Source organism: Paroedura picta, chromosome 7 (genome assembly GCF_049243985.1).
Source record: "Paroedura picta isolate Pp20150507F chromosome 7, Ppicta_v3.0, whole genome shotgun sequence".
Lineage (NCBI taxonomy): Eukaryota > Metazoa > Chordata > Lepidosauria > Squamata > Gekkonidae > Paroedura > Paroedura picta.
In genome coordinates this window covers 114,223,949-114,238,657 of record NC_135375.1, presented here as the reverse complement: position 1 = coordinate 114,238,657, position 14,709 = coordinate 114,223,949, and the positions used below count along the sequence as shown (strand labels likewise).

The 14,709-nt window shown below is 48.4% G+C and overlaps 1 protein-coding gene across 1 annotated transcript; it reads left to right on the top strand.

The window, feature by feature from the left end:
* Window positions 1-2,370: 2,370 nt before the first annotated feature.
* EIF3F (eukaryotic translation initiation factor 3 subunit F) lies at window positions 2,371-11,474 on the top strand. Its single transcript, XM_077346046.1, has 8 exons — window positions 2,371-2,704; window positions 3,356-3,426; window positions 3,934-4,013; window positions 5,944-6,081; window positions 8,162-8,253; window positions 9,361-9,497; window positions 10,454-10,567; window positions 11,106-11,474. The coding sequence occupies exons 1-8, from the start codon at window positions 2,401-2,403 to the stop codon at window positions 11,181-11,183; spliced, it is 1,014 nt and encodes a 337-aa protein (XP_077202161.1). The 5' UTR covers window positions 2,371-2,400; the 3' UTR covers window positions 11,184-11,474.
* Window positions 11,475-14,709: the final 3,235 nt, after the last annotated feature.

The window sequence follows — 14,709 nt, the reverse complement described above, 5'->3', positions numbered from 1 at the left end:
AAGAAGCTTCGGTCCTAGACCCATCCCAGTCAGGCTTCCGGCCTGGCCATGGGGTAGAGACAGCGCTAGTTGCCCTGATGGACGACCTCCGTCGCGAGTTGGATCGAGGCGGGTTGGCACTGCTGATATTATTAGACCTCTCAGCAGCGTTCGACACAGTCGATCATGAGCTTTTAGCTCGCCGCCTCATTGATGCTGGAATACGAGGGACAGCCCTTCAATGGCTGATCTCCTTCCTCCAGGATCGTGGACAGAGGATTGCAATAGGAGAGAAAACATCAGACCGCCAGCAACTTACTTGTGGAGTCCCACAAGGAGCGGTCCTCTCCCCTATCCTATTCAACATCTTCATGCGCCCTCTTGCACAACTGTTTGGGCTGGGTTGCCATCAATACGCAGATGACACCCAGCTCTTCCTCCTGATGGATGGCCGCCCTGACTCTCCCCCAGAAGCATTAGCCAGCTGCCTGGAAGCAGTGACGAGATGGCTCAAGCAGAGTCGCCTGAAGCTCAATCCTTCAAAGACGGAGGTCCTGTGGCTAGGTAGGAAGGGCCCATGTGAGGAAGCGTGCCTGCCCACCCTGGATGGCGTGCAGCTCTCTACGGCTCACTCCGCCAGGAACCTAGGCGTGATTCTGGACACCTCCCTCACAATGGAGGCCCAGATCACAAAGGTAGCACGGCTGGCATTCTACCATCTCCGCCAAGCCAAACTACTAGCGCCCTACCTGGCCCCGGAACACCTAGCCACAGTGATCCATGCGACGGTCACCTCTAGACTGGACTTTTGTAACTCGCTCTACGCAGGCCTGCCCTTAGCCCTGACCCGGAAACTACAACTAGTTCAAAATGCAGCAGCCAGGATCCTCACAGCAACACCGTGGAGGTCTCATATCCGGCCTATTCTCCATCAGCTGCAATGGTTACCAGTTGAATTCCGGATCAGACTAAAGGTTCTGGTAATTACCTTCAAGGCCATACGCGGTCAGGGCCCAGTGTACCTGAGGGACCGCCTCCCCGCCTATGCCCCCAAAAGAGCTCTACGCTCTACTGCCTCCAATCAGCTAAGGATCCCTGGCCCTAAAGAAGTCCGCCTGGTCTCGACCAGGGCCAGAGCATTCTCTGTTCTGGCCTCTACCTGGTGGAATGAGCTCCCAGAGGAGATCAGGGCCCTGACAGAGCTTAAACAGTTCCGCAGGGCCTGCAAAAAGGAGCTCCTCCACCAGGCATTTGGCCGAGACCAGACGTAATCAATCAGCGACCAAGGGCCCCTGCTCCCCCCCCTCAGAATCCCATCAATAAGCCCTGGGCCTGTTTGTATTACTATATTGTTTACTGTTATACTCTGTTGTTATTTGGTTACAATTATTAGTTATCAGTTATACATGTTCTACAGACTGTTTTATGTATTGTTTTCTGTTATAATGTAAACCGCCCTGAGCCTCCGGGGAGGGCGGTATAGAAGTATGATAAATAAAAAAATAAATAAAGGTTTTTTGGGAACATGTGTTCCACTACATAAGAAATTGTTTATATTAATAAACCTGATTTAATAAGATATCCGTCTTGTACATGCAAATCACCGTTTATATGTCTGGGGCCACTTATGAATTGATATATTGAGGAAACCCACCATGGGGGGTACATGGGTAGTCAAACTGCTGCCCATGGACTACAATTCCCATGAGCCCCTGCCAGCATTTGCTGTGTGTGCATTTGCTGGCAGGGGCTCATGGGAATTGTAGTCCATGGACATCTGGAGGGCCGCAGTTTGACTACCCTTGGATTAGCAGACCCAAATTTGGAGATTCAGATAAATGAAAGGAGGCCACAGTTCCCCGGGGAGAGGGTGTCGTCTGAGGCTGCATTGAGGGATAAGCCCCCTCGGGGCCCAGATTACCTCCATCTTAAGGCTTTTGCTGTTCAGTGCAAGAAGCTCCGTGCTGCAATAAACGTCATGAAAGCCAAATATTTTCAGGTTACGGATGAGCCCCTGAAGGGCGCCCTCGAGGCGGCCGCAGCAATCCCGCCTTGCCAAAGACAGGAAGGCAAATGAGGCCTCCGCTTGCCCGGCCCGACCCCTTCAGCGCCCCCGAGCCCGGCCGGACGACCCGCCACGGGCCCGCTTCCGCCCGGACAAGCCCAGCTCAACACGCCCGAGTCGCTTCCGGTTGAGGACAGGACGTGACGTAATTTGCCCGCTTCCTCCCTCCTCTGGGCTTAACAGAACCCGAAGGCCTCGCCGGGCCAGGCAAAAGAGCGCCGGCGCCCCGCCCACGTGGCCTTCCCGGCCAATCGGCAGCCTCTCCCGAGGGAGACGGGGCGGAGCGAAGAAGTGACTGACAGCCCTCTAGGCCTGCCAGCGCCACCGCTCGCCGCGCCCGCCCCTTTCCCGGCAAGATGGCGGCCGCGACGTCTCCGGTCCCTCTGGCGGCTCCGGCTCCGGCCCTCACCGTCGCTCCTTCCTCGCCGCCCGCCGCCGCCTCGGCCCCGGCCCCGGCTCCAGCCCCGCCCGCCGCCCCGGCCCCGCCGCCCGCCCAGCCCGCGCCGCCGCCTCCTCCGCCGCCTCCGCCTGCCCCCGCGCTGTCGGCGCCCTTCCCCGGCGGGCGCGCGGTGCGGCTCCACCCGGTGGTTTTGGCCTCCGTCGTCGACAGCTTCGAGCGGCGCAACGAGGGCGCGGCCCGGGTGATCGGCACGCTCCTGGGTAAGGCCCCGGGAGACCCTCGGCCACGCGCCCGCCCGCCCGCACACCCGCAGCGCCTCGTGGGAAGTGTCGTCCCCCCTCGGGCACGCGCCGCGGCCTCTGGCCCTGGTCGCCAGCCTCGGCATTTCAGGCCCTGCGCCTTGGGAGCGGCAGTTGGCCTCAAAGGGCCTCAATTTGCGTGCTTGTTGGATATTTGCCCCCTCTTTATATTTGTGCTCTGATGGGCTTTGTGTCGTTGTCTGAGGACGCCCACGCCTAGAATAGAGCCTGGTCCTGAGGGCGCCCCTGGCCCAAATATTGTTCTCTCCTTGTGTTGGGAGGGACGGGGACCGGTTTTCCCCAGGTTGGGTACACCTAATCTGAGCAACACTTGAAGCCACCTTAAGAGACTAACAATTTTGCCAGGTGTGAGCTTTTGTGAGTAGATGTTCACTTCATCAGATGCCTTGAACCAGTATTGTTCTGCATACTGGGAATCCCTTCCTTTGATCAGTACGGAGAGAGATGCTCTGGAAGCACTTTTCCTTTCTCCAGCCCACCCAGCAGGTGAAAACTCTGAGAACAGCTAGTGTTGCTGCTTGGGTGACTTGCATGAGATGCCTACTTCACCATTTCAGTGACAAGATGGCTAATTTTTCTTTATTTCTGCAGGCACAGTTGACAAACACTCAGTGGAAGTCACCAACTGCTTCTCAGTCCCTCACAATGAGTCAGAAGATGAGGTGAGTGCCAGTCATTCTGACATCCCTAATCCTGTTTGCTCAGTGCTGTTCAGACTGGTGTTAAGAATATTGGCCAAGCAAAAAACCTAGCTGCAGAGCAATCCTTAGAAGAGCCTTTGGTCTGTCGGAGTTCTTGCTCTTTGCTGCAGACCACAACGTTGTACTGCTTTTGCTGGGATTTAACATCCCTGAAGCGTATTCACCTGCATGGCTATGCAAATAGTAAAAGCGAAATTAAGAGGCCTGGAGTGTGCCCCTGGGAGCTGTTCTCCTTCAAAGGGCAGAGCCAGTCAAAAGGCACATTCTCCTGCCTGTGTGCTCTGCAGATTTCCCAGCTCGTCTTTCACATGCACAAGTGTGTCCAATGTTCAGTCCGTGGCATTTCCATTTAAATTCTTAGCTGCTGGGAAAGACATCCGTCTTGAGTTTTGAAGAGGGGTGTCAGTCAGCGATCTAAATAAATTGGTCACTACGCATCCTTTTGATTTTTTGCTGTTTTTTTTCCAGGTTGCCGTGGACATGGAGTTCGCCAAGAATATGTATGAGCTGCACAAGAAGGTTTCCCCGAGTGAGATTATACTTGGATGGTAAATTGTTATTCTTTGATGAAGAAGAAGTAGAGTTGGTTCTTCTATGCCACTTTTCTCTATTCAAAGGAGTCTCAAAGTGGCTTACAATTCCCTTCCCTTTTGTCTCTCCACACTCTGTGAGGTAGGTGGGGCTGAGAGGGCCCTGACAGGACTACTCTGTGAGAACAGCTCTATCAGGACAGTGACTAGCCCAAGGTCACCCAGCTGGCTGCATGTGGAGGAGAAGCAGGGAAACAAACTTGGCTTGCCAGGTTAGAAGCTGCCACTCTTAACCACTACGCCACGCCGGCTTTGTTATTCCAAAGACCGAGGTGAGGGGGCTTAATGGGCTTTTTCTGCAGCACCAAGAATGCTGTTTCTTTGCTGAGGGGTGACCAAGCAATTTTCTCTGGCAGCTCTGCACAGCTGAATTTCTCAAGGGACTGATTCACATCTACAGAAAAAGTGTGTGCATAAAAAAGCCACACACTATTCAGTTCACACACAACAGCTGTGGGATGTAATTGGAGGCATCCAACAGATAACATAGAGCAATACAATAGTGGGAAAAAAAACCTCAACACATACTAATAGCCCAGTGGATAGGGTGGATTTACAGTGGGTGCCATAGGAGAGAGGCTCGGAGTGTGTGTGTGCAGGGGAAGTGGTAGTTCAGGTTGACCAAGTGCCTGGTGAAGGACCTCCATTTTGCAGGCCCTGTGGCAAAACAGTTGTTCAAGTTCCATTAGGGCTCTGATCTCTGGGAGTTTGTTCCACCAGGTGGGGGCCAGGATAGAGAAAGCTCTGGCCCTGGTTGAGGTGAAGCGGGCTTCCCTGAGGCCAGGGATCACCAGGAAGTTGGAGATGGTAGAGTGTAAGACTCTTTGAGGGGTGTAGGCAGAGGGCTGATCCCTCAAGTTCACTGGGCCCAGACTGCATATGGCCTTAAAGGTGATAGCCAGAATCTTAATTCTGATCCAGAATTCAACCGGAAGCCAGTGCAGCTGGTGTAGGATGGACTAAATGTGGGACCGCCAATGTGTTGATGGCAGCTGCATTCTGGACCAGTTGCAGTTTCCGGATCAAGGATAAGGGCAGGCCAGCGTACAGCGAGTTACGGAAGTCAGCCACGCTACAGTTGTGACCTGAGCCTCCATTGAGAAGGAGGCATCAAGTATCACGCCCAGGTTCCTGATGGAGTGGTCCACTGATAGCTGCACTCCATCCAGTCTTGGACTCTTCCTGCCCAGTCACAGGACCTCTATCCTTGAAGGATTGAGCTTCAGACGATTGTGCTTGATCCATTTTGTCATTGCTTCCAGTAGTTTAAATTCCATGAAGGATTGAGCTGGAAAAAGAAATGCAATATATAAAGGTTAGATGGATTCCTAATAGGAAAGTGTAAGGAAATATTTTTTTAAATTAAATGGCGGACTCATCCCCTAAAGAGATGCATTTTCAGTGGTTCCAAAAATGGGAAAGGCTTACGATAATGCAGCAAAAACAGTTTACAGTTAGATTATAATACTTATGATGAAAATAAGAATTATCCCAAGGTAATACGTAAAGGAAGGGAGGATAGAAAAAGGAAAATTTATCAGCAAAAATCAGAAAAAGTAGATTTATCACCCAAACAGTTAGGAATCGCAGGCTTATTCTTTTTGAGCAGATCCTAGAGCTGCTTTTGCTCTTCTGGGTTTGCTCGGGGGGGGGGGGGTGTCACATAAAATGTCTTGTGAACAAGGAAGTTAAAATAGAGGACGTTATTGTTCCTATAAGTATGAAATGCTTATGGATATACTTAAATCCTGAATGTCAACACTTAGTTAATATTAATGGCAAAATGTTTTCCTGTGTTTAGAGCATAATTGTTTAGGGGGAAGGTCAGTACCGATAGCATAAGGTTTTGATTGCACAATTCCTAACAATCCCAACCGTATCTTTGAAGGTATGCCACAGGACATGACATCACTGAACACTCTGTCTTGATCCATGAATACTACAGCCGAGAAGCACACAACCCAATTCACTTAACTGTGGACAGCAGTCTGCAAAACGGGCGCATGAGCATTAAGGCCTATATCAGGTACTGGCTTGGAAAAGCAAATTCAGCATTGTGCTATGTACGGTTATCCAAAGCTTCACTGCTGTCCTCTGACATTCTAGGGTTTGCATTCTTAGGAGTTGCAAGTGATTCAGAGTAGGGTTGTGTGCTTCAGCCGCCGAAGCACACAACCCTAAGTATCTCTCAATAAACATGCCTAGGGATAGTAAAAGGAATCACCTCCCAGCCCTACTTGGCAGTGTTTCCAGTTGTTTGTCTGAAAAGCGTTTTCTGAGGAGCTTTCATCTGCTGTTTGCAGTCAAGAGACAACATGAATGGACAGGCTATAAGCCTGGCTGGGGTCCTCCTGTTTCCTTGCATGTGACAGGTCGGTACATGCAGGGGAAAAGCAGCTTGCAGTCTTCTTGCTAATGGGTTCCTAATGGGGGATGTCCTTGGCCTGTTGTCAAATTACTCCATTTATATCTTGCCGTGTCAGTACAGGGGTCACGTAATCTGGAAATGTTGAAGACATGGGGAGAAATGTCTCGGGGAAATTTTTTTGTGGCAAGGGGAGGAGAAAATTGAAATGTATGTACTATGTTTCCTAGCAAACCTGAACTACCTTTATCCACTAGAAAGCAGATAATGCACATAAGTAACAGCATATAAAATTTAGGATATTTGTGAAATGTCAAAATATAATTGTCTTAATTTTTAGCAGCATAGAGTTAGGAGTCAGGCCATCTAATCCAATCCTCTACTCAATGCAGAATCAGCCTAAAGAATCCATGATAAGTTTTCCTAACCAGTTGCCTGTCCACCTAACCATCTGAAAATCCAGTCTGCAGTCCTCCAGTTTACCCATCAGAACATTATGGGGAACTTTGTCAGAAGCATTCCTGAAATCTAGGTAGACAATATCACCTCATTTTTCACAACCTATTAAGCCCGCCACTCGGTCAAAGAAAGAAAACAGGTTGGTCTTGCAGAAGAAAAATCTGTGCTGACTTCCCCAGATGAACAAACTGTCCTTCAGATGTTTGCAGATTGCCCCCTTTCAAATCTGCTATGTTATCCTCCCTGCAACTGAGGTCAGATTCACCGACCTATAATTTAATTTCCCAGGACATCTCTCCTCCCATTTTTTGAAGATTGGGATAATATTCAGTCTCCCCCGGTCTTCTGGAATATCTCCAGTCCTCCAAGAGGTCCTAAAGATGATGGACAAAAGTTCCAGAACTCTATAGAAAGTTCTTTGAGCACACTTTTGTGCACGCCATCTAGCCCCAGGGGATTTGAACTCATCCAGTGCAGCCAGTTGTGTCTCGACAGCCTCTGTGTCCATGTCAACCTGCCACCTTCCCTGCTACCGTCCCTAGATGTGTCCGTATTCTTTCAGGAAAAAAAGAGGCAAGATAGTTACTGAGCCTTTCTGCTTTCGCTCTGTCCTCTGTCAGAGTCTCTCCGTCTTGGTGAGAAAAATTGGTGTACACCGAGTACTAGAGAAAGAGCACAACACTTGGAAGCTACTGTGTTGTGACACGTGCCTTTAATTTTTACCATCTGTGAGGCAGGAAATATTGAAGTTAAAGGTAGAAAACACAGTCTGCAGTAAGCTAAAGGAAGTGTACAGAAATTCTCAGTCACAGTTGGTAGGATCGCAGCATGTTTGGATAGTAAGCTAAACTTTAACTTTGGAAACACTGCACTCCTTAATAACGTATTACCATTAAACTCACATAGTAGTGAAAATTTAGTAAAAAAGAACCTTAAATATTGTGTGCATCTGCAGTATAAGAATTGTTTTTAGTGTATTTCACAATTTTTCCAATGCAAAACTTTAAGAAGTATTTTTTCATTCTGAAAGAGAATATTTCACATAGGAGTTTTTTTTTTGTTTCCCCACAAATGTTTTTCTACCGTAGAAATTGGGTGGAGAGCCAAGGCTTTTCTTTCTTTTTCTTTTATTTCTGGGCCTTCACATGTCCAAATGCTGTTTGTGATCCGGGTATGAAATGTGGAAGTTCCTTCAAATTCGTGCCCTGATGAGGCTTTCTGTCTAAAAGCTGTTCCAACTCCTACCTAGAAGTGTTGTGCTAAGAATCTTTCTTCTCTCTAGTACTGCGATGGGGATCCCTGGGAAGACCATGGGAGTTATGTTCACGCCCCTCACCGTGAAGTATGCCTACTATGACACAGAACGGATAGGAGGTAAGAACAGGCAACAAGGAAGTCTTAGTGAGGCCCCCCAACGCGTCCAAGGAGCAGAGCCCACTGAGGGCCTATGCAGGTGGCCTAGCCTGGGTGCCAGTGGTTCTGGATTCTTGACGGCATACAGTAAATAAGCCGGAATCTAGAAAGCAAGTGCCAAGCCTCTTTGTGCCAAGTGGCATTCTTGCCAAGAGAAGAGAGACCTTTCAGCCCCATTGCCAGTGCCCTCCCTGAATTCACTCGGTCCCATGTAAGTAAGCAGCAGGGGAAGCAAAATTGGTTCTTCTTGTCACAGTCTGGCCAACTCCATCTGCATATCTAAGCACCAAATTGCACTGTGCTTGGGGGCCAATGACTCATCCCCTGTACTTTTCCTCTTGCCAGTAACCGTCCAGGCTGCTATCCAGCAGGTAAAGCGATAGGTGTTCTCCTAGGGTGGAAGGCAGAGTTCTGCACAGCCATTAATTGTTTTTCCTCAACCACTCACCTTCCATCTTCCAGTGCCAATAATCTCAGAACTATCTAGATTTGTTTTAAGTTGGGTTTACTGCTGTGTTTAATGCTGTAAGTCAGCTGTCCACAACCCCCGGTCCGGGGAACGGGTCCGGTCCATGGATCAGTCAGTACTGGACCGCGGCTTCTCCTTGTCCTCCTCCCTAGCTGCTGCCTCGGGCTGCCCTGACACTCTGCTGCCAGCTCACCTTTGGTGCTCTCCGACGGCCGCCATGGCTGGGGCGGGCTCCCCCTCGGCGTGGCACTGCACAGCTGCTGCTGTCAGTGCCCCCCAGCAGGCGGCAGGAAGTCAGGGGCGCTGGCAGGAAAACAAGTGGAGCAGGGGCTCAGGCGGCGGCGACGTCCCTCGGCAAAAGTCCCCCCCCCCCCCCGGCCTCAGTAACATAGTCAAGTGTTGACGGGTCCCCGGTGATAAAAAGGTTGGAGACCACTGCTCTAGATGCTGTCATGTAGCATTGTGGGCGAAAGTAGTGGCTGAATCCCTGCTGGGGGAAACCAGGAGTAGGTGGCACATGAGCAGTGAAGTGGCTTTATTATTGCTAGGGTCCAGCTCCAACGGTTCTTGCAGTGCTTCTTCTCTGTGCTTCTTCCTAGTTGATCTCATCATGAAGACTTGCTTCAGCCCGAATCGAGTGATTAGTTTGTCCAGTGACCTGCAGCAGGTGGGGGCAGCTTCTGCCAGGATTCAGGATACCTTGAGCACCGTGCTGCAATACGCAGAAGATGTGCTGGTGAGACTACTGCTGTTTGTGTGAAAGTGAGAGGCACCATAACATTTTGTCTCCTCCTTATATCTGTTACACACACACACACACAATACCTTTATTGTCATAAAGCAGATTAGCAAAATACATCAAGCAGTTTAAGTTTAAAAACTGAAGACAAAAATTCAGCCGTAATAAAGGTGACATTGGCATCCTTATCACTCAACAAAAATGGGCAGATCAGGTCTGTTGAATGATTTCTCCATTTGGGTATAAGAGGTATAACGTGTCTTCGCCGGACAATAAACAAGGGACAATCCAGTAAGATACGTTGCATGGTGTCAGGAGTGTTTAACTCACAGGGACATAGTCTATTTTCGAAAGGAATCCTGGCAAATCTCCCTTGTAATACTTTGGATGGAAAGGCATTGAGCCGGGCAAGCGAGAACGCTCTGCAATAAAGGGGATTTGCCAAGTTATAGAAATAAGCAAGCATTATCCCATGCTTCACTTGGAGACCAAGAGCAAGGGGAGAGCAAATTGCTGGAACAGTAGGATTGGTTTTTTTTTGGAATTCCTGATCAAGGAGCCTTTGTTTAATTTGGCACATAATGGAAGATTCATTCAGAGATAAGATGTAATTGTAGTCAATGCCAGTTTGTTGGAGTGTAGTCAGGATGGTAGAGAACCATTTAACTTTGAAAGAGTCTCTCAATAAACAGGCCAATAGACTATCTGATCGAACCCTAAAATGCAGTTTTAGCCAATATTTGAAGGTAGAAATCCAGGCCTTGGTTTCGAGAAGATTATGGCTGATTTCGAGACATGAGGAGTAAGGGAAACTATTTGGAGTTCCCAAAATCTGCTGGAAAAAGGCAGACTGTAATCTTTCCAAGTTTTTGTTAAAAGCTGAGATCAACTGAGGGATGCCGTATAAAATTTGGGGAAGAATTTGTTAAATATTGCCTCTTGTTTTGGTCTAGTCTGGTAAAGTGACCGCGGATAACACCGTAGGCCGATTTCTGATGGATCTCATCAACCAAGTCCCAAAGATCTCGCCAGAGGACTTCGAGACCATGCTCAACAGCAACATTAATGTAAGCCCTGGCGTGAGGCTCTCAGTGGCCACGTGCTTAGTCACCTGTGGGGAGTGATTTTTTTCAAGCCACCAGCCAGTGATGTTTCTGGGAATGGATTCTGTTCCCCCCTATGGCCAGCATAGGCCAGGTACACCTGTGGATTGACTTGCAAGGTTGCCTTGAAACTCTGGTGGACCTGAATAATGAGAGGCGCCTTTTAAGAGTCTTACTTTGTGGAGGCAGCCTTCTTTCCTCTCAGGAATGCACGGCTAGGTTGTGTTGTCCTTTGGGGTGAAAATACAGGCTGTGATTAGTCGTTTTCTGAAGGAGTAGAAGTGCATGCACTACCCTTAATGGATGTGTCACAATAAGAGCAGGCTTTTTTTTCAAGCTACCCGGATTACTTAATACATAGCATTTATTTGTTATTATTGGAAATGGAAGCTGAAAGCTCTTGTCCTTGGGCAGGAGCCTCTTGGCCTCCCATCTGATATGTGTTTGTTCATCCAGTGCCGTTTTGTATCTAATCTTGCAAATGTCCTTTCCCTCTTCTCAGGACCTGTTGATGGTGACTTATTTGGCCAATCTCACACAGTCCCAGATCGCGCTCAATGAAAAAATCCTAAACCTGTAATGGAACTTGTGGCCATCATGCCAGAAAGAAGAAAGCATGAAGAAAACCGGATTGGGGCTTCATAATCCAAAACTTTAGTTGGACTGTAATTTTGAAAAAGCCTGCTCACAAAACCTTCCGCTCTGTAACCCACCAGAGACAAATAGGACTGCAGAGATGAAGGGCAGAATTAAGAATGAGTTGGCAACTCACAAACTGTTTGGTTTCTCTATTAAGTACCACACCATTTCTGTTTTGTAAAGATATTTGGCTTTAAATAAGTACAAAATAAACAGGCAGATGTTTGGGTCATTTCTAGAGATGCACAATCTTTTGGTGGGGGGGATGGGGAGATATGTGCTTCCTAAAAGAGGCCACTTTCTTTGAATCATGCCACTGAATGACCAAACAAAACACTAAGATGTGATTTCACAGGCCTGGCAGAAGAGAGCTTGAAGAACAGGAATCTAACGGCTGTCTTTTAAGAGAGAGGCTTCCCCACTAAGACCCGCGGGATTCAACCATAATAGCAACACAAGCGTGGATAAGAGGACATCTTTTAATTTTTTTATATGGCGTAGGGTGGTAAGGCAGCAGACATGCAGCCTGAAAGATCTGACCATGAGGCTGGGAGTTTGATCCCAGCAGCCGGCTCAAGGTTGACTCAGCCTTCCATCCTTCCGAGGTCGGTAAAATGAGTGCCCAGCTTGCTGGGGAGTAAAACGGTAATGACTGGGGAAGGCACTGGCAAACCACCCCGTATTGAGTCTGCCATGAAAACGCTGGAGGGCGTCACCCCAAGGGTCAGACATGACTTGGTGCTTGCACAGGGGATACCTTTACCTTTACAAATTGTTTTCAGTTTGGAGGAAAAGGCTAGATAAAATGGCTGAAATTTCTGTGCTGCTAGCCACACTGGGAGCTACGTCTAGCGGTGCCCAGTGGCTGCCTTACACTAAACAAATCCAGTTCTATCCTATCTGAATTTTCCACTTGTGGAAGACATTGTGCAATGTGGAGTCACACATGCCATGGCAGAAAGGGACATTGGGTGGTTGCTTGTGTTGTGCAAGCTGCGACAACAGCTTCTGATGCACAGTAACTTGCATAGTTATGGAGCATGTAGTTGTACATGAAGTTGTGCAGTCCCTGCAGCGAGGCAGTATGTGTCTGCAAAGGTAAAAGGTGGGTGCTTCAGGTAGAAGAAGATAAGGGATGGAAAGCGCCTCTGCTTCCACAGGGAGTCCACGCCGGGAGGTTGGGCAGAGGGACGTTCTGTGGGGCCAGGTCCCCGCCTCCACCCCCACTCTCGAGAGACCCAGGCCTAGCCACAAAGCCTTTGCTTTCAAGGGTGTTGTTGACTTGTTGCTGTTCTGTTTTGGCTGAAGATTCCTAGCAGGGGGTCCCCAACCTTTTTGAGTCTGGGCACATTTGGAATCCTGGCACCAGCTGAGTGGCTACAGCTGCAAAATCAGAGGGTGTGAGTTCATGTACAACTCTAATGGTAATTCATTTAAGGCCAAAGCGGCTTAGCAGAATGCCTTTCAGGCAACTCACTCCCTGCTTATGCACACCAAGCTGCATTGCCCCAAGAAATGGGGAAATGGCAACTCATGCTTGGGGCAGTTGGCTCAGTGTTGCAAAACCGTGTTTTTGGTTTGTTTTTTTTTTTCATGCAACTGGTACTTATCAAAATTTCCAATTTTGAGCCTTCGGGGAGGGCGGTATATAAATCTAAATAAATAAATAAATAAAATAAATAAAAGATCACTTTCAGTAGGGGAAGTCATGCATACCGGTGAGGTTATCCCTCCTGTCAGGCTATGCAAATTTGTGTGACTTTCTAGGATCGAGAGAAGCTGTCCTTCCAATTTTGATCGTTCTCCTTCTCCAGCAGGACATTCAGAGCACAGCTCCTCTGCTTGCTTGTACAAGGCCGTCATTCTACTTCCTGAAATGGAAACTTTCAAAGATGATCCAGTATTCTGGATCAAGCAAAAAAAGGGAACAATCCAAGAATAAGCCCTCTCCTGTCTGAGGCACCAGAGTTGGGTGTGGATGTCACGTTCACTCTGCCCCATCATGCACTTAGCCCAAAATTTCTCCATTAATGAGACATGTATTGATGTTACTGCTTTACTCAGCTCTGGTAAAACCTCACTTGGAGTACTGTGTTCAGTTTGGGGCAGCACAACTGAAGAAAGATTGAGCGTGTCCAGAGGAAGGCAACAATGATGGTGAGGGAGACCAAGACATATGAAGAAAGGTCTGTTAATCCTGGAGAGGAGACAACCAAGGGGGGATATAATCACTTTCAAACACTTGAAGGGCTGTCACGTAGATGGAGCAGAGTTTTCTGTTGCCGCAGAAGGTCAGAAAAGAACCTATGGGTTGGAATTAATTTTAAAGGATTCTCAGCTAAACATCTGGAAGAAGTTCCTGACAGTGGAACAGGCTTCCTCAGGAGTGGTGGGTTCTCCTTTGGAATTTTGAAGCAGAGGCTAGATAGTCATCTGGCACAAATGCAGATTTTATGACCTTATGCAGGTGGTGAGTGGGTGGGCAGGAAGGGATGTGCCAGTGTTCGTCTCTTGTGGTCCTTCCTTGCACACCGAGGGAATTGCTGATCACCACTGTGGGATGGAAGGTGAATTTTCTCCAGGCCAGGCTGGATTCTGGAGGTTTTTTTTTTTTTTTTGGGGGGGGGGGGGTGAGATGACATTGGGGTCTCTGTGGGTGGGCAGTTAGTTGTGAGTTCCTGCATTGTGCAGGAGGTTGGGCTAGATGCCCCTGGAAGTCCCTTACAACTCTTATGATTGGAAGTTTATTTGGGAAAGGCAAAAAATGGAAATGGAAATATTGAAGGCTTAGCTTGCTAAAGACAAGATTATAAACATTCACTTCTGATTCTGCAGATGCCTCCCATACGAAGTACAAAATGACAAATTCATCAGAAATATATCACACAATAGTCAGGGCTAACAGTTTCTCTACTGAGCTGGATCGCATGATGTGGCCAAAGTGAGCTGGAGTTTCGTGATTCTGCCAGTGATAGATCAGGCTTTATGAAGAAGAAGAATTGGTTCTTATAATGCCACTTTTCTCTGCACAAAGGAATTTCAAAGAGGCTTACATTGACCTTCTCTTTCCTCTCCCCACAACAGATACCCTGTGAGGTGGGTGAGGCTGAGAGATCCCTGATATCATTGCTCGGTCAGAACAGCTTTATCAGTGCTGTGGCAAGCCCAAGGTCACCCAGCTGGCTGCATGTGGGGGAGCGGGGAATCTAAACCGGTTTGCCAGGTCAGAAGTCTGCACTCCTAACCACTACACCGAACTGCACTATAGTATTTTTTCGTTTGTGACTTTTGCCATCCATGGATTGCACAGAAGCCGTCAGCACCAGAGTTCAAATTAATCCTCCTCTTATCTGATTTTTTCACCATCCAACTTCCACAACTATAAGTGGCTACTGGAAATATGATCGATCTAACTCAGTGGTTCTTAACCTGGGCGTTGGAACCCCTTTGGAGGTCGTGACAGGGCA

Coding starts and splice junctions, on each gene's coding strand:
- EIF3F (XM_077346046.1), top strand. CDS start 2,401: ATGGCGGCCGCGACGTCTCCGGTCCCTCTGGCGGCTCCGGCTCCGGCC. Junction 8,254..9,360: donor TGACACAGAACGGATAGGAG/GTAAGAACAGGC, acceptor GCTTCTTCCTAG/TTGATCTCATCATGAAGACT. Junction 9,498..10,453: donor AATACGCAGAAGATGTGCTG/GTGAGACTACTG, acceptor GTTTTGGTCTAG/TCTGGTAAAGTGACCGCGGA.